Raw genomic sequence first — 19781 nt, 5'->3', positions numbered from 1 at the left:
GGGTCCCAAGATGCGCTGCCTGAAGGTACAGACACAGGTCCAAGTAGGAGAGCCGCAGGGCACTGAGATGCAGGGAAATCCTGCTGAGGTCTGTCTCGCGAGAAATGTCCTGTTTCCCTCTGAGATGCGGCCACGCTCTCCTCAGCCCTGCTGCTGAGCCTCCTTCCAGAGCGAGGCAAGGAGATGAGCAGGGCCGTTCGAACAAGCGGCCCAGGTGCCGGCTGGGGCCGCAGTGGGTCCCTCCCCTCTCCCTCTTGCAAATAAAAGGAACCCAGTGAGGGAAGATGGGTTTTTTTGAGATGCTAGTTTGCCATCTTCTCAGTCTGCTAGCTTTCCCATTAAAGTCATTCCTTGTTCCAACAAGTCATCTCCCAATTTATTGGCCTGTCGTGCCAGTGGGAACTTTGTGACTATAAATACATAACCCTCTTCATGAAGGGAGGGGGGGTTCCAAAAACACAATTACCCTCATGATTTCATTCATGAACATTTATATCAAGCAAAGGATTTCAAAACAGACTCTCATTACATGAGGCATTCCCAGAGAGGGAAGGGAAGCCGCAAGGAACTCCTGTGCTGGTGGCCAAATGCTTTCCCTCCCAACCCGAAATGATGCCCCAGCACAGGGCGGTTGGGGGTCCTAACATCCCAGATGGTGGCATCCCACAAAGAGTTCTCGTGCAGCAAACAGACAGAGACCTTTGTAAATTACATTCATCATTTAAAAACATGTAACAATTATTTGCACATGACAGAGCTGTGTGTGTGGGAGTGTGTGCACACTTTACAAAACAGAAATGTGTATTTCTTCTTCCACTTCAAAGAGTCACAGAGAGGGATGTTTCTCAACACTGACGTGTACCAGACGTGTGTGCACACTTTACAAAACAGAAATGTGTATTTCTTCTTCCACTTCAAAGAGTCACAGAGAGGGATGTTTCTCAACACTGACGTGTACCAGACCCTTTGCACACCTCATCTTCCGGTGTCACCTTCACCACAGGCCCGGGAGGTATGGACTACTACTGTTACCATTTTATACTGAGGAAATGAGGTCCCTGGGGGTTAAAACTGAGGTCAAACCAGCAGCAAAGGACAGAGTCAGTCTGATTCCAAAACTCACGTTCTTCCTACAATATGGCTTTACTTTTTCAAGGTTCATCAAATACTTGTGCCTTTGCCTGTACACACCCATAAACCTTCCTGCTGGAGTAATCTTTATAGTTCATGGGGAAATGCTTCCAGGAGAGCTGAAGAGGAACAGAAGGAATTTTTTGGAAGTTACAGAAAGAATGAAGTTTCGACACGTATTCAGGCATTTCCAGAAGGTACAGCACAAGAGTACAATCTCAGCATTAACTCGCATCTCATGCATGTGGGGTAGGGTGTCCTTCTGTATCATATTGAGGGGGTATTCAGTTGCATTCCCAAGTACAAACTGCGGCTCATCTTCGTCCCACTGTTTGGTCCACAATCTCCTTCCACCGGTCAGACAACAGTCTCGGTTGCCGCGGTGGCCGTGTGGTCTTCTGGATGCCTGGGTTGCATCTCATCTTTGAAAGCCCTGGTCAGAACCACTTTCAAGGACTCCTTGAACCGCTTCTTCCTGCTGCTGCCCACGAAGAAGTAAATAAAAGGGTTGGCGCTGCTGTTGATGGTAGAGAAGAGAAGAGAGACATGGTGTAAGTTCCTGAACGTCGACCAGTCCTCGTAGTAGAGCAGGTAGAGGAGCCTCATGGGCATGGCGAAGATGAAGAAGATGGTGATGGTGACCGTGATGACCAGGTACAGCTTCGAGGAGTGGGACGCCCACGAGTTCTTCCGGATCTTCACCACCAAGATGGTGCTGGACACCACCATGAGGGGAGTAAAGACCAGGAAGCTCAGAACGGCTATGAAGATGATCACGGCCCTGCAGTCACTCCGGGAGTGGGTCTGTCCCTCATTGTCAATGCACATGACATATTCCATGGTGGTCACCAAGCAGGAGAGTGCCCACAGGAGGGCGCAGACGAACGCTGACTGGTGCTTGGGGCGGTGGCACCGGTACCAGATGGGATACAGGACAGACAGGCACCTCTCCACGCTGATGGCCGTCAGCAGGTACAGGCCCGTGTTGTAGCCAAAGAGAAACGTCACCGACAACGTGACAATTGTGTAGTAATAGCCAGAAGACAGCTCGTAATCTAAAGCATAGTCGACAGACAGAATAAAGATGCAAAAGAGCAACGAGATGTCCGCGACGGACAAGTGGGTGATATAGACGGTGAAGGGGTTTCTTCTCATCCGGAAGCAGAGGAACCAAAGGAGGATTCCGTTCTCAACAAAGCCCAGCGGGGAGATGCTCATGATCACCCAGTGCACGATGGGAATTTCCCGGCGCGGGTCCCTGACGGAGGTGTTCCCGCTGGTTGAGGCGTTGGAGGACTCCTCAGCAACAAATGATGTCCCATTTGCCTCATCCATGAGGGGGCCTCAGTCTGGGTTCTTCGGGTAGTTTTCTGTAAATAAGTTTAGAAAGAAAATCAAGGTTGATGAATTGCAGTAAAAGATTTCAGCTATGGCTTGTAACCTTCATGTCATACAGGAGAATATGTCTACTAGACTGTACAATGCTCTTTCCAACGAAGATAAAAATGAGGCATTTCACCAAGAGAGAACTGATCTACTGGCCTTTTGGAACCCCCCAGTAGCCTTTGTTCTGTACGATTACTTGCTTGTGGTTCAGCACCAAAGGGGGTCCATCAGAGCAAGAGGATCAGATTTCTGGTGTCCGTTTCTGGTCTGGCCCAAGCTTTCTGAATGGCGTTTTGAAAATCATCTCATCTTCTGTTCCTTCATCTCCTGGCCTGAGAGACCAAGTTAACCGCATTAAAACTCGATGACAAAGTACATGTTTGGGCAACACCGTTGCTGTCACTTTTTAATGCACAAAGTGCCATAAATGATGGGTGATTGAGAGGGGACAAGTAGAAAAAAATAGGTTCACTAGGGCGCCAGTATGTTCAGAAGTGTGACCAACTAGAAGGTATGTGTTTCCTATAGTCTATATCTGTGACGAAGCTGTGTACCTACTCAGACCAGGTCTGCAGTGCAAACCATCCCTGGGGAACAGATGGTGCATTTCAACAAGATGTATTTGCATCCCCAAGCTCCATGGGCCAGACCACGCCGGAAAACACTACCGCTAGTAAACAAAGCACTGACCCAAGCCCAATAAAATGCTAAATATCTGAGACTGCAAAACACCAATTATCAGCAATTTTCCCTCACACTTCAGGAACTGCTAAATAAATGTATGCACATCCCCCCCCCCTTTCCTGTTATGTAACAAATATACATAAGCCACTTCCGCTGCTGGGGAACAGAAAAGGCAGGTGCCCACAGAGGTCATCTTCTTTGCTTCTATTCATGGAGTCCTTGGCTTTTTATTTTGGATGGTGGTGGTAAAATATTGTTCTCTGCTTTTTGTCCTTGCAGACCAGGGCCCTATATGTGCAAAATAATTGACTTTTAGAAAGTTAATTGGTAGGGGCGCCCCAGGTGGCTCAGTGGTAAAGACTCTGCCTTGCAATGCAAAGACCACCAGTTCAGTCTCGGATCTGGGAAGATCTCACATGCCAGGGGGCAACTGAGCCTGTGTGCCCCAACTACTGACCTGTGCTCTAGAGCCCACCTGCCCTTAAACCCAGGCTCTGCAACAAGAGAAGCCACTGCAATAAGAAGTCAGCACACAGCAACCGAGGGGGCAGCCCCCGATCACCGCAACTAGAGGAAAGCCCGGACAGCAGTAAGGACTCAGCACAGCCAGAAATCAAGAAATAAAAAGAAAGTTAGTTCGTAGACCGCCGCCTTTCCTCATGACCTCACCGGAGGCAGAACAGAACCAAGACGTGCTATTTTGTGAGCAGGTGCAGGGTGGTGGTCCCATTCCAGATGATGAGATCCTGGAGCCCACAGAGCTGGCTCCCCTCTCTTTACCAACACTCCCCCCAGTTGCTCTGCTGAGATGCTGGAAATTATTTTTCCTGGAGCAGATTCTCTTTTCGTTTCATAATCAGACCATAGAGGGAGAGACTCCAAAACTCTCAGGAGCCCAACACAAGGCCCAGAATTCCAATCCCATGGCCCCGCTGTACAGACTGGGCTTTGTTAAAAGTTTGTAGGTGTGAGACAGCCGTGTTCCCCAAGTTTGTCCATCAAAGATGTATTCAATGCCAACTTCAGGTCAGGCACTGTTCCAGGAATGGGGCTACAGCAGTGAACGAAACAGACAAAGCACCAACCTCTTGGAGTTTATACTTCAGTGGAAGGCAGTCAATACACGATAACAACAGCAACAAACCAATAGATGTTCCATCAGAATAAGTCGCCACAGAGAAAAGAAAAGCCGGGGCCATGGCGAGGACCAGAGCGTAACTGTGGAGGCAGCGAGACGTGGTTAGGTTCTAGATGCAATCTGAGTTGCTACCAGGTGAGGCAGAAGTTATTGTAGGAAAAGAGAATGGCTTTTAGCCATTCGTTGTCTGGACAATGCTCAGGGGGAGCAGGTTGGGAGGGGTCATATGGAGCTGGGGAATCATGCAACTGCCACATGGAGCTGTCTTGGGGCATGTTGGGAGCTGGGGTTGGGGCAGGTGTAGCGAGAACAGGTGAGGTATAAAATCATGAGGCTAGATGAGATTGCCTATGAAACCTGGGTCATTAAAAAGGAGAAGCGGTCCAAGGACTGAGCCTTGGGGCACTTCAAAGCTTAGGGGTTGGGGGATGAGGAGAAGGAAGCAAAAGAAACTGGGAGGCTGGGAGCATAATTTATTCATGAGAGCAGGGGGGAAGGCCGAGTGTGCGGCTTAAAGTACAGACAGCTGGGTAGAGTGAAGAGGGCGTGTTAGAAGTTGCAAGAAGTTCTCTTCTGGATGTACAGTATCTCTGTCTTCAGCAAAGTCAGGAGCAAGGTCATCCACTAAGAGTGAGGAGGTTTAAGGAGAGACGACAAGATGCAATAAAGTGAAAGGCGGAAAGACTGGGTTAATGTACAAAAAGCAAGATTTCTGGGCAAACCTCAGGGCCTGGCTGGACTGGGGCTCAGGAATCTAGAGTGAGACGATTAGCACCACCTGTGTTTTTCTCCATTTATGGCTCAGCTATCCAGGTGTGACTGTGCAGAAAGAGGCGAGTTGGATTTAACCGGGATTGGGGTTCTACCGGGCTGGTGCAAAGGAAACTGAGACCAAAGGCACTGAAGCACAGAGACTATGGAATTCAACAAGATTAGGAGAGAGTTGAGGCCAGGAGAGAGGTGACAGTTGGTGAACAGGAAACAGGAGCCCTTGATTGTAGATCCCATCGGTGTCAGAGAACTAACTGCTGAGGTCCGAGTCCTGAAGGTAGAGAACCAGAAAATAGGAGGCAGGGTCGAAGAGTGGGATGCCCAAAGCCAAGCCTGGCGTGGTTTGGGTATTGATTATTGGTATTGATAAATGTGGTTATTGGTATTGATAAATGTAGCCCAGGACCATGGGAGTGAGCAGCTAGAGGAGAGGGGAGGACGATATCTTCTGACATGAGATCAAGACCTGGAGCCAGGGTGTTGGAAGAATTGTCTACATAGACATTGAAATCACTGGGAAATAGGGCTAGAATACAGGACATCACTAGAAAAAAACTAGCTGTGAGCCAGGCGTTAAATCTTCAAGGAATTTGAGAGAGCGGCCTGGGGGTCTGTAGACGGTCACAGTAAGGAGGGCGGTGAGTGAGATGGTTGGATGGTGTGCACTTCAGAGCTGGGTGCTTTGGTGGTGATGGTGGTTGTGATGATGGTGGTGGTAATAGTGTTTCAGCGGGGAGAGAAGAAACAAACAGAATAACCTGAAACACAAAAAAATGGCAGAGGGAGGAAGGGTCTCGATCAGCATTGCCCAAGAGAAATGCAATGTGAGCCATATGCGTAATTTAAGGTTTTCTGAGAGCCATAAAGTATAAGGAGAAACAAGTGAAATGAATTTCAATATTTTATATAACCCAATGTGTTCAAAATTTCATTTCAACATGTAATTGATTTATAATTATTAATGAGCTACTTCAGTTTCTTTTTTCACATTAAGTCTTCAGAACCCAGTGTGTATTTTACTCTCATGGAACATCTTGCTTCAGACCAGCCACATTTCACACATATATCGGCCACACGTGGCCGGTGGCCACCATATTGGATGGTGCAGGTCTAGAACCAAAAGAACTTCACAAACCAAAATCAAAGACTAGAAATGTAAAATCAGGACCTAATCAAAATGTCTAAGAAAAGGGACAAGAACAATCTTTCTGACTCAGGTGAGCAGGCTGGAATCTCTCATGGACCACAGCATCATTCAGCTTTTAGTTTCTCATTGTGTCCAAGAGAGCGCTCGTGTACTCATAAAAATCAGTTAGGAAAGATGTTTCAACCCAGAAGACCAGATTGCATTTTTCTATTACCCACCAGTCAAACCCACGTAACCAAATCCACTCTCTGAAGATAGGTGATTTTTTCATTTTCCAACCAACACGTAGGTTTCAGTTACTGTACTGAAATAAGACACAACCTTTGCACAGTTTGGCAGGGAGGCAGGCAGAACTGAAACTAATTCAGTATGGGAATGGAATAAAGGAGACTGTGATCACATCAGAGCAAGCACACACCAGGATTTCAAGGAAGGCTTCAAAGGGATGGGCCTTGAAGGATCAATAGGAGTTTGTTAGCTGAGGAAGAGAAAGAAAGGCATTTTAAGAAAAAAACAGATGGGCAGAGGTGTGGAGGCAGGAGGCACAGAATGTCGGAGTTTGTGGAACCTGGTGGGCCCTGGGTGGAGGTATGGGTTTATATACCAAACAACAATATTTCAGTCCAAATAAACAACTGGAATGAAGTGTGAAGGCCTGGGTGTGATGCTTCTTTAAATATCAGACTTATTTATAGGTTATACTTATCCAACATCAGTGCTTAAAAATTACATAGAATTCCTTATTTAAAATGCAAATTCCAGGGCCCCACAATTTCAAGAAGCCTGGGCTGGGGCCTTGGAATCTGAATTTTCATAACCCAGGGGATACTGATGCAGATGGATCCTGGGCCATGGTTTGGCAAACACAACCATTTGCAAAACTCTGGGGCCATTAAAGTTTCAGTGCAGGCCTAGGAGGTGGCCTGAACCATGTTTTAGAAAGGTTACCCTGGTCACAGTCTACAGCCTGAATGGAAGGGAATTACGGATGGAGCAAAAAGCCAGTAAGGTGTGGTTGAAATAGCCCCAGTGAGAAATGAGAACTAGGATACTGGCTGGAGGAACGAACGGATTCCAGAGACATTTCAGAGCAGGCTGGTCAGGTTCCTGTGTCCACGAAGGGGGTGAGAGACGGGGCAGTGAGTGGACTGAGCCTCCAGTCTGAAGAGGCTGTGTAGACAAATGCTTAGTGGCTGAGATCAGGAACAGGAGGGACGGTGGCCGGGGGAACCAGCAACTGGGTTCGTGGTGTGTTGAGAATGAAGCATCGGGAGGACACGCAGAGGGGTGGGTTCCAGATCTGCCCACCTGTGTGTTCTCCCTCCTGAGGGCCTACATCCTTTAATAGGTAGAACTGCATAAAAAATAATAACAATAGACACACATACGAGACCTTTAGAACATCATCCGTTACTATGCATTTGCCAAACGCAGTGTGTATAACTGATTCACTTTGCTATATACCTGAAGCCAACACAACATTGCAAATCAACAACATTCCAATAAAATTTTTTTGTAAATGAAAATGAAAAAATAAATTTCAGATGCAGAAGTCACCTGAGACCACATGTTCCTCTTCCAGTCTCACGTCTCTGGCCTAGCCTCCTGGGATCACTCCCCTCATTTCCTGTTCTCCTTGCTCCCTGCACCAATCTGCCCCTCCCAGACCCTCCGGCTGCCATCCCTCCTGTTCTAATAGTCCCTCCACTACTCCGGTGTTACTCATTAATTACCTCCATAGCCATGACATTCCTCCCCATAGAGTTAAAATTGCATCTCTCTTGTTAAACCACAAACTCCTCCAAGGCAAAACTGTATTATTCACATCTGACTCTCCAGGACTTGGCATAGCCATTCAATAAATATTTATTGAATTATTCCAAGAAATAAAGCCCATCACCATGGCCCTGAGAATGCACCCTGGTTACCTAAGAAAGAAAACCACCATCTTGAGCCTAGGCAGCCACAGTTAATAAAAGGTTCTCTGATGATTAGTATAACTCATGAATCCCATACCTGGGCAGATTTTGGTCATGATGTGGTTGGAAAGCAAATAAAAAGTCCCATTAAAACTAATTCTCACTAAAAACTAACAATAACCCTCCAAATTGATCTGCTACAGCATGGTTTTACTTAAATGCGCACGTTACTAAAAATGACATTCCCAGACTTACCAGACCAAACTGAATTTCAGTCTCTCAAGTGAAATAGCAGAGGGTAGCAAGAAGTGCCTTGAATACAGCTGGTCCTACTTGCTCATCAGGCCCCAAAATCTTTCTTCCTCCGGGCACCTTGGTCATTTTGGATACCATTCATCTCCAAGGCTGGGTTGGAGATGACAAGGGTTTTTGAGGTCGGGAAGGATAAGGAGCATAAAAGGGTGGGTGCGGCTAGCTAACAAGACCATCTAACTCAGAAAGCAGGGAAGATGTGAGGCAGTAATAGCACTGCAGGATTAACCACTGTGGGTAACTTGTCTCCAGGTCAACCCAGTCCTGGTCCCTCGGGCTCCTCTGTCCAACACACACAGCATCTTCTTCATGCACCTCCATTTCTAGGTGGCAATCATATCTGCAGTGGTGGCTCAGACAGTAAGGAATCCGCCTGCAATGCAGGAGACCCAGGTTCCATCCCTGGGTTGGGATGATCCCCTGGAGGAGGGCGTGGCAATCCGCTCCAGTATTCTTGCCTGGAGAATCCCATGGACAGAGGAGCCTGGCAGGCTTCAGTCCATGGGTTCACAAAGAGTCAGACACGACTGAGCAACTAACACAACACAGCAATGTTTATCCGCAGTGACTGGAGGGAGAGCGTCGTAACGGCCCTCTGTGCCCCCGACGTGGTCGGTAGCACAGCAACGCAGCGGTGGCTGGAAACCCCACCATGTGCTTGAGAACAGATGTGAGTGGAGCAGGCAACAGCATGATTCTGGGAAGCGCTATCCCAGCCTCTCTTCCCTCTTATTCCCTACAAGTCCCCGGGAGACAGCCGTCAGGTGGAGCGCGAGAATGCCGTCACTTTATAGGACTTCAGGGTTCAAAGCGACTTCCCTTCAAGTCAGCTCTGGGTCCTTCAATCCGGCTTGGGAGGCTTGAGAAGTCTGAATGAAAATACTGACACTGCCTGCCATTATCAGTAAACAAAGGATGTTGTAACCGTCAAATGACAACATTACAGCCACCCTGTTGATGGTAAGACCCAAGGGAACTCAGGACGGAGGCCTGATGCCCACCATCAAGCAGTCAGCTGCTGAAGCCACCCCCAAAGGTGCACCTGAGGAGACTCAGGGTGAAAAAGCATGGGATCCAGCCCCCAGATAGCTGAGATATACATCAAAGGAGTGGTTTCAGTGAGCCCAGCCTTACCTCTTGTCATACACAGATACGCACTAAATCCCATAACTTCAGATGCCTGGTTTTCTTTAATTAATAGTAATCTTTTGGTGTACCATCTACCTGGTCTTTGCTGCAAAAGCTCCTATATGTCCTGGTTCCACCCTTATCCTTTGAAGCAGTCCCTCAGAGGGATCTGAGATGCTGTGTCTCAAGCTTAAGTCCTCAGTTTTTCCACCAAATAAAGCATAACTATTATTTTCCAGTAGTTATGTATGGATGTGTAGATTTTTCCAGTAGGAAAAGTCCAGGTTTTTCCAGTAGTCATGTATGGATGTGAGACTTGGACCAAAAAGAAGGCTGAGCACTGAAGAAATGATGCTTTAGGAATGTGGTGTTGGAGAAGACTCTTGAGAGTCCCTTGGACTGCAAGGGGATCCAACCAGTCCATGCTAAAGGAGATCAGTCCCAAATATTCATTGAAAGGACTGATGCTGAAGCTGAAGCTCCAATACTTTGGCCACTGGACACAAAGAGCTGACTCACTGGAAGAGACCCTGATGCTGGGAAAGACTGAGGGCAGGAGGAGAAGGGGACGACAGAGGATGAGATGGTTGGATGGCATCACCAACTTGATGGACATGGGTTTGAGCAAGGTCCAGGAGTTGGTGATGGACAGGGAGGCCTGGCGTGCTGCAGTCCATGGGGTCGCAGAGTCGGACACAACTTAACAACTGAACACCACCATCCATTTTTAGGTTGTGTGGTTTTGGGGGGTTTTGTTTGATTGTTTCTTTTTTTTTTCAGTCAACATAAGGAAGGAAGCAGATATTGCCCTCATTTTACAGGGAAAAACTCAGTGGGAGTAGGGTTCAGGGTCACTGCATCACACAGCTTCAGAGGGCTCCACCACTCATCCGCTCCAAGTCCACTGCTCCCCAGGCCCTGCAGGGCATCAAGCCCTGAAAGCTCACATGGATCCTGACCCCTGATGGCCACGACCGGAATCCAGGTCCCCTGAATTCCAGTCTCCTACTTTAAAAAAAAGTCTGGAAACCACTGTTCTAACCAGCCCCCCTCATTTTGCCAACCACTAGAGAGAAGCTGGAGAGACTGAGATACATACAATCCCAACTCAATTCTGCAGCTGGGAGCTCCTGATTCTTTCTCTGAGCTCATCCCACTCTGCCCTGGGGCGGAATCCTATTTTTAAGACCTTACCTTTTATAGCCTCTCTGTTATAAATTTTCTAATCTAGCCTGCGTCTAATCCTTCCTACTTAAGGAACAGAAGTCATCACATTCTCTAATTTTATAGGATTTTATTTTTTTCCTCCAAAGACTTGTTTAATTCCTAATTATGACTCTGCTAATGTTGGGCTGAAACCACTGGGTGGTCTCCACATTCCAAGTCCAGGTGAAGTCAAGTAGCCACCAGTGTGGCTTAAACAGCCCCAAAGGACCCGAGGGCTCCCCCGACAGGCTCATTTTTGTAGCCAGTTTAATCTTAACACAAAATGGGGGGATTTAACATTTTTCCATTGCTTTTTTCTCTAATTATAAAACAATATTTTTGTTCACTGAAGAAAATTCGGAAAATTTAGTAAGAAAAAAAAAATCACACATAAAACCATTACTCAAAATTAACCTGATTGAACATTTTGGGGATGTTTCTTTTTAGTCTTTTTTTTCTCCATCTCACATACACTGTCTTTTAAAATTGAGACTGTATTTTATAGTCTGTGGTTGCCTGCTTTCTTTTTTTTTCACTCAGTATCATATTGTAAACATTTTCTCTGTCAGCATATATTTTAGAAAAGCATAACCTTAATTGTCACTATTTGGATGTACCATTATTTATTTTTAACAACCCTTTAACTTTGGACATACCAGTTGCTTCTGACTTTTCACCATTATTTTTCAAAATAACAAATAACTATAATGAACTTTCTTGGATACAAATTTTGTGCATGTCTCTCATCATCTCCTTAGGACATATTTCTAAAAGTGGAACTGCTGAATTAAACAGTATAAATATTTTTCAAGATTTTAAAACATTTTAACAAGTTGTCTTCCCAAAACTGTACCAATTATACTGATATCAACAGTATAAGATTTTTTTCCCATAGCATATATATATTTTTTGTCCCCACATCTCCACGTTTTAAAATTCCCAACTTTGGTAGCTGATTAAAAAGGCATTTTGCTTTAATTTGCATTTATTTGATCTCTCATAAGTTTGAATATTTTTTCATGTTATTTGAATTTCTTCTTTGACAGATTCTTTTTTCATGTTCTTTTACAGAGCTGCAATAATTCTTTGTAAATATAATGCTTTGCCATATATGTTAGAAATTCTTTCCTCTGAAACTGGGGTAGAAGATGTAAGATACAGCTTGAAGTTTTCTTAAAAGCGCTTCTTTACAGTTACAAAGACCCTGATGCTGGGAAAGATTGAAAGCAGGAGAAGGAGGGGATGACAGAGGACAAGGTGGTTGGATGGCCTCACTGACTCAGTGGACACGAATTTGAGAAAACTCCTGGAGATAATGAGGGACAGAGAAGCCTGATGTGCTGCAGTCCATGGGGTTGCAAAGAATTGAAGAGGACTGGGCAACTGAACAATAACCATTGTTACAAGTCTGCCTGGACTCTGCTGATGACTGAGGTTCAGAAGCTGCAAGGATTCTATAGATACTGTAAACCACCTTTTATCTTACAGGTGAGGAATCTAGCTCATGACTAGTTCAAGATTACACACTTAGTTAGCAGCCACGCCAGAAATGGACCCTACATTGCCCAGGTTCAACTGGGCACAATTTCTCCTCCCCACTCCAGTCTTCTGTCAATAGTTCATCTGTGTGTGAAATTCACTCACCCACGTTAAGTGGCAAATTAAACTTTGGGGACATTTAACAATCGCCTTAATGTCTCCAGAGTGATTACCGCAATTGATGTGATTAGTAGTAAAGATTTTTATTTGAAGTTCCAAGGGATGGACTCTTTGTTTCTCAAAGAATGTTATTACTCATTAGCGGGTATATTTTTATTTATTAAAGCACCACCTACCCAATGCCAAACACTGAACAACAATACAAATAGACAAGGATGAGTTGTTTTCAGTTTCTGCTCATCCTACTAATTTCTTCTGCAAAATGGAGTGACCACAGTCATCACCACTATCAACAGCTCTATAAGAAAACAATGAAAGCAAGGTGATCCACTCAGCAGCTTTTAGACAAGTCCCCTCAAAAGGGATTAGGATATGACATAGTTCTCACACCCACCCCGCCCAGACGCAATGCAGAGTGTGTTATGCGATGCTGTTGCATCTGCACGCTGTGGTCTGGAGATGACGCCGTTGCCTGGAGGTGATTTCTCCCCTCTGGGGCTCCCCCCGCCTCTCTGTAGTTTCTTCTCTGTCTCCCTTCCTGGATCTGTCCTCACCCTCTCTTTGGGTCACCAGGCTCCATCCCTGACCCTCCTCTCTTCTTGCTCTATAAACACTCCCTGGGTGGTTTCATGTGATTCCCTCATTTCAACTATTATCATATCCCGATGAAGTCCAAATCGACAGTTCTAACTCAGACATCTCTCCAGACTATCAGACGCTTTTAATAATAGCCCTGGAGATTTTAACTGGGCCTCTCATAGCAGCACACAAACCTCAGCTGATCCAAAACAGAAATCAGAGCTTCCCTGCTGTCCCATCAGTTCAGTTCAGTCACTCAGTCACGTCCGACTCTTTGCAACCCCATGGACTGCAGCACGCCGGGCTTGTCCTGTCCATCACCAGCTCCCAGAGCTTGCTCAAACTCATGTCTGTTGGGTCAGTGATGCCATCCAACCATCTCATCCTCTGTTGTCCCCTTCTCCTCCTGCCCTCAATCTTTCCCAGAGTCAGGGTCTTTTCCAATGAGTCAGTTCTCTGTATCAGGTGGCCACTGTACTGGTCTACTGAAGAAGGGAATGGCAAACCATGTCAGTGTTCTTGCCTTGAGAACCCAATGAACAGTATGAGAAGGCTGTTCCATACCTCCTCTGGTATCTTTAGCCTTCCAAGCCAAAAAAAAACCCTGGATTTTTTACCAGGTACTACTCACCTTGTATGTTCTCTGCACAGTCCCTTGAAGTAGACTTTTCTCAAGGAGCCCTGGTTCCTCCTAGCAGAGAAGGGGCTATAGAAGCCAAGATCTGGGTACTGTGTATACCCAGTGCTATTGCGGTATCACTGCTCCCAGGCACTCTCAGGGGACAGAGCTAAGGAATATATGTGTATGAATACATATATACATACATATAGAGACTGACATCCATACTTTCGTAAGTTTCTACATATGCATTGAATACCAATGAATTCACATCAGTGTCTCCAATTTTGATCCAGCATTGCTGAGTTCAGTTTAGTTTTCTTCCCCTTCTCCTTTGTAATTCCTATCTCTGATGGTAAGAAACCTGGCTCCCATTACTCTCAACGCATTTACCTATTCAATCAACCCACCTACTGGTAAACACTCTCCTATGTCTAACACTGCCACTGTCTCCTGCCCTGGGACATACTTCTCCCCTCAACAGAAGATCTGAACTTGGCCCCAGGTTCCCTCCCCTGCAGTACAGACGCCTTCCTTGTCCTGCCGTATCACCACCACCCCCCTCACCCCAGCTGGGCTGCTCCCCGATGGGTGTTCCTCCTCTGCTCAGGTTCCACCACTTCATACCAGCCATGATGAGCCATCTTTCATACTGTTTGGCTCATCAGGCAAGTTTGGCCTTGGAGTACAAAATGAAGCAGGGCAAAGGCTAACAGAGTCTTGCCAAGAGAACACCCTGGTCATAGCAAACACCCTCTTCCAACAACACAGGAGACGACTCTACATGTAGATAGCACCAGATGGTCAATACCGAAATCAGATTGATTGTATTCCTTGCAGTTGAAGATGGAGAAGCTCTATACAGTCAGCAAAAACAAGACCAGGAAATGACTGTGGCTCAGTTCATGAACTCCTTATTGCAAAATTCAGACTTAAACTGAAGAGAGTAGGGAGACCCAACTAGACCATTCAGGTATGACCTAAATCAAATCCCTTACAATTATAGAGTGGAAGTGACAAATAGATTCAAGGGATTAGATTTGATGGAGAGTGCCTGAAGAACTATGAATGGAGGTTTGTAACACTGTGCAGGTTGCGGTGATCAAAATCATCCTCAAGAAGAAGAAATGCAAAAAGGCAAAATGGTTGTCTGAGGAGGCCTTACAAATAGGTGTGAAAAGAAGAGAAGCAAAAGGCAAAGGAGAAAAGGAAAGATATATCCGTCTGAATGCAAAGTTCCAAAGAATAGCAAGGAGAGATAAGGAAGACTTCCTCAGTGATCAATGCAAAGAAATAGAGGAAAACAATAGATTGGGAAAGACTAGAGATCTCTTTGAGAAAATTAGAGATACCAAGGGAATATTTCATGCAAAGATGGGCAAAATAAAGGACAGAAATGGTATGGACCTAACAGAAGCAGAAGATATTAAGAAGAGGTGGCAAGAATACACAGAAGAACTGTACAAAAAAGATCTGCATGACCCAGATAACCACAATGGTGCGATCACTCACCTAGAGCCAGACATCCTGGACTGTGAAGTCAAGTGGGCCTTAGGAAGCATCACTATGAACAAAGCTAGTGGATGTGATGGAATTCCAGGTAAGCTATTTCAAATCCTGAAAGATGATGCTGTGAAAGTGCTGCACTCAATATGCCGGCAAACTTGGAAAACTCAGCAGTGACCACAGGACTGGAAAAGGTCAGTTTTCATTCCAATCCCAAAGAAAGGCAATGCCAAAGAATGTTAAAACTACCACACAATTGCACTCATCTCATATGCTAGCAAAGTAATGCTCAAAATTCTCCAAGTCAGGCTTCAACAGTATGTGAACCAAGAATTTCCAGATGTTTAAGCTGGATTTAGAAAAGACAGAAGAACCAAAGATCAAATTGCCAACATCTGTTGGATCACATGGAGAAGGAAATGGCAACCCACTCCAGTGTTCTTGCCTGGAGAATCCCAGGGACAGAGGGGCCTGGTGGGCTGCCATCTATGGGGTTGCACAGAATCGGACATGACTGAAGCGAATTAGCAGCAGCAGCAGCAGCAGTTGGATCATAGAAAAAGCAAGAGAATTCCAGAAAAAAAATTTACTTCTGCTTTATTGACTACGCTAAAGCTTTTGACTGTGTGGATCACCAAAAACTGTGGAAAATTGTTAAAGAGGTGGGAATACCAGATTACCTTACCTACCTCCTGAGAAATCTGTATGCAGGTCAAGAAGCAACAGTTAGAACTGGACATGCAACAACAGACTGGTTCCAAAGTGGGAAAGGAGTACGTCAAGGCTGTATATTGTCACCCTGCTTATTTAACTTATATGCAGAGCACATCATGCGAAATGCCAGACTGGATGAAGCAGAAGCTGGAATCAAGATTGCCGGGAGAAATATCAATAACCTCAGATATGCAGATGACACCACCCTTATGGCAGAAAGTGAAGAGGAACTGAAAAGCCTCTTGATGAAAGTGAAAGAGGAGAGTGAAAAAGCTGGCTTAAAACTCAACACTCAGAAAACTAAGATCATGGCATCTGGTCCCATCACTTCATGGGAAATAGATGGGGAAACAGTGGAAACAGTGAGAGACTTTATTTTCTTGAGCTCCAAGATCACTGCAGATGGTGACTACAGCCATGAAATTAAAAGACGCTTGCTCCTTGGAAGAAAAGCTAGGATAATCCTAAACAGCATATAAAAAAGCAGAGACATTACTTTACTGACAAAGGTCCATATAGTCAAAGCTATGGTTTTTCCAGTAGTCATGTATGGATGTGAGATTTGGTCCATAAAGCTGAGCACTGAAGAATTGATGCTTTTGAACTGTGGTGTTGGAGGAGACTCTTGAGAATACCCTGGACAGCAAGGAGATCAAACCAGTCAATCCTAAAGGAACTCAGTCCTGAATATCCATTGGAAGGGCTGATGCTGAAGCTCCAACACTTTGGCCACCTGACTCGTTGGAAAAGACCCTGATGCTGGGAAAGATTGAAGGTGGGAGGAGAAGGGGACAACAGAGGATGGGATGGTCAGATGGCATCACTGACTTGATGAACTTGAGTTTGATCAAGCTCTGGGAGTTGGAGATGGACAGGGAAACCTTATGTGCTGCAGTCCATGTGGTCACAAAGAGTCAGACAGGACTGAGCAACTGAACTGAACTGAACTGATGATGAACCAGGCTATGATAGAACATAACACCCACCTCCCTCCCGCAAACATAAAAGAATCATAGTCAGTAAAGCATTTGAATGCAAAAGAAATGTTCAGAAAAAAAAGATTGGACATTGTTCAAATTATGTTGCAGGGGTGACTGGGCATTCTGTCTGCTTATCCTGCTTTGCCTGAGAGCCACGCTTTCACTCAAACTGACCACAGGTGTGAGTCCTAAACAAAGCAGCCTAGCCCCTCTGAACCCCAGGTTCTTCGCAGAGTTGGCACATAGTTCACTGCGTTTCCAGAAGCCTGGGGTGACAGAAAAGCTAGAGACTGAAAAGCATTTTGCTGGTACAAGTCTCGTGGACAGGCCGGACTGAGATCATAAGTCAACAAGCAGAGAAAACAAGCGTGGTGGTTTCCATGGATGTTTAAGGATGTGGGCTGGCAGGTCTACTCGAAACTGCTACCTGCATTTACTTCTCAATGAACAGATGGGCAGCGAGCGTGACAGAATAGCAAGAGAGATGAGAGAAGGCAGAGTCAGGGGGGCATTCCAGCTTCAAGGAGGTAGAAGGCAGAGTTTTAAAGGCTCTGTTTAGATGCCTGCTGAAGTTTTCTCTAAAAATCTAAGAAAAAAAGCATCTTCTTCCATACCCCCCTCCCCACTCAGCTGCCGACGGTCCTCCCCTAGTCCTGAATTCTCAGGCTACCATGGAGATCTTAGGAAGGAAGGAAGAGAGGGATGGAGGGAGGGAAGGAAGGAGAAAGGAAAGGAAAAGGAAAAAGAAAAAGAGTGAAAAGCCAACCAGCGTCCAGGGGAGGCCATCTGAAACGTTGCATGCTCCTAGGCAACCGAAAGGAGAGCCCTGACCCCAGGCTGGACCTTCCGGGAGTGCAGCTCCAGAGAGAAGGGCACGTGCTCCCCTCTGTATGTGTGCGCAGAAACCTGGACAAACAGAAACCCGTTCGTGAGGTGGAATTTCCATGGCAGGTACCGGATCTGATGGGAATGTGCCGGCGGGGACATCTGTCCTTGTATTAAATGCTTCGTTCCCTCGAGCCGTCTGCACGGAGAAGCAGAAACTCCTCACTCCCTTTCCAAGGGTATGGCAAGGTCACCTTAGACCACTCATCTCGCAAGCGGGGGGACTTGGGGCGATTTTATCTCTGAGGGGACATTCGGCATTTTGATGGTGACACTGAGAGGAGGAGGGAACTGGTGCCTAGTGGGCTGAGACCAGGGATGCTATTCAGCATCCTGGGAGGCGCTGAAGAGCTTCGCACAAGAAAGAGTTTCTAGCCCCAAATGTCACGGTGCCAAGGTCAAGATACCTAGTGGTGGGCTCCTTACCACCTTCTCCCTGCACTCTGCATAGCGATCGGACAAAATCCTGCATGCCCTCTCTCCAGTTCCCCCTACCCGCCCTGCCTGGGAAATGCTGCCAAGATACTCACATCAAAGAGCAGGAGAATCCTTTCAACAGAAGCTGGCCACCCATGGGCTGCCCCCCTGACTTGAGAAGCAACAGACACCATCACTAACACACCAGTGCCCTCTGAGCAAGGCAGAGGAGAATCAACCCAGGTTGCGTCCAGCCAAGTGATGTCCCCGGAGGAAGCAGACACACGGTAACAATCCCTTCAAACCCCAACTCCTTCATCCTTGATAACATCCCCTTAAACAACCCTGACCACCTCCGAGTCAGTCCACCACTGACTCTGTGGGCGGAGATTCTTGCCAAGATTCTTGCCCCCTGTCACGAGTCAGAAAGAAAAAGTTAGTGCAGAAGTTTCAACCCCAAAAGTTGAAAACCGACGTCCAGGGACAGTTAATGCGGCACTAGAAGCACATTTTCCAAAACAAAGGCAGGAGGAGAGAGAGGTTTTTGGCAACACAAAGCGGACACCTAAGACACTATCAAAACCACCAGCACAGAAAGAGTGGCCCGGGCAATAGCTTTTAGAAGATGGAAAAATCTTACTTTGGTTGTCAAGGTCAGCTGAGCAATTAGAAACCGGGGTGCAGGCTCACGTGGTCCATTCACTCAGGGAGAGTCAGAGGTGGCGGCTGCGAGGCTGGACCTTCACGTCCTGGGCGCCGCTGTCCTGCCCGCCTGCAGGGTCCCCGGTGCCCACATCCCCTCCTGGCAGGCTGCAGCCTGCCTTCTCTGAGGAAATCAGAGCTGCTCTCCCACTGCTGAAAAAATTCGAGATGTGCCAAGCAGATGGTCCCACGCTTATCAGCAGAAGCTGTGCTTCAAATGGCATTGCTCAGAGACACGCTCAAGTGAAAATCTTCACTCCGATCCAGGGTGGGACTAGGCTGGTGATCACGTGAGGTGACTGACCTCCCCCTCACCCCGAACCACCAGGGCCAGCCAGGGCTGAGGAAGAAGACAGCCCAGAGAAACACTGCACAGAAAATCGCGTGTGTAGCCGAAAGACACAATCTGAGCCACAGCACAGATTCCTGACTCAGCCTGTGACTGGCCAAGTGATCTCTGCCAAGCTCCGGAAGACTCAGTCTTGTCCCCTGTAGAATGGTACTCATCATGACCCAAAACTGCAATGGTTCAATGAGGTATAGGAATGTACCTGCACAGTGAGCGACTCGTGGTTAAACAATTAAATATCCCCTCCCTTCCTACAGGGTTTCCCTGGTGGCTCAGATGGTAAAGAATCTGCGTGCAATGCGGGAGACCTGGGTTTGATCCCTGGGTGGGGAAGATCCCCTGGAGAAGGGCATGGCAACCCACTCCAGTATTCTTGCCTGGAGAATCCCCGAGGACAGAGGAGCCTGGCGGGCTACAGCCCATGGGGTCGCAAAGAGGTGGACAAGACTAAAAGACTGACACTTTTTTTTCCTTTCCTACAACCCATGTTCAGAGAGTTTCATGCCCGTGTGAGTGTGCAAGTGTGATGCAATGGAGGGAAGAGAGAGA

The 19781-nt window shown here is 46.6% G+C and overlaps 1 protein-coding gene across 1 annotated transcript; it reads right to left on the bottom strand.

The window, feature by feature from the left end:
* Positions 1-485: 485 nt before the first annotated feature.
* On the bottom strand, positions 486-18948 carry MAS1 (MAS1 proto-oncogene, G protein-coupled receptor). Its single transcript, XM_043888424.1, has 2 exons — positions 18822-18948; positions 486-2501 (listed from the first exon to the last, which is right to left on the bottom strand). Exon 2 carries the CDS (start codon positions 2464-2466, stop codon positions 1489-1491), a length of 978 nt encoding a protein of 325 aa, XP_043744359.1. The 5' UTR covers positions 2467-2501; positions 18822-18948; the 3' UTR covers positions 486-1488.
* Positions 18949-19781: the final 833 nt, after the last annotated feature.

This window comes from Cervus elaphus, chromosome 26, assembly GCF_910594005.1.
Source record: "Cervus elaphus chromosome 26, mCerEla1.1, whole genome shotgun sequence".
NCBI lineage: Eukaryota > Metazoa > Chordata > Mammalia > Artiodactyla > Cervidae > Cervus > Cervus elaphus.
The sequence above is the reverse complement of the archived record's forward strand: the minus strand, read 5'-3'. Positions and strand labels throughout refer to the sequence as shown.

Coding starts and splice junctions, on each gene's coding strand:
- MAS1 (XM_043888424.1), bottom strand. CDS start 2,466: ATGGATGAGGCAAATGGGACATCATTTGTTGCTGAGGAGTCCTCCAAC.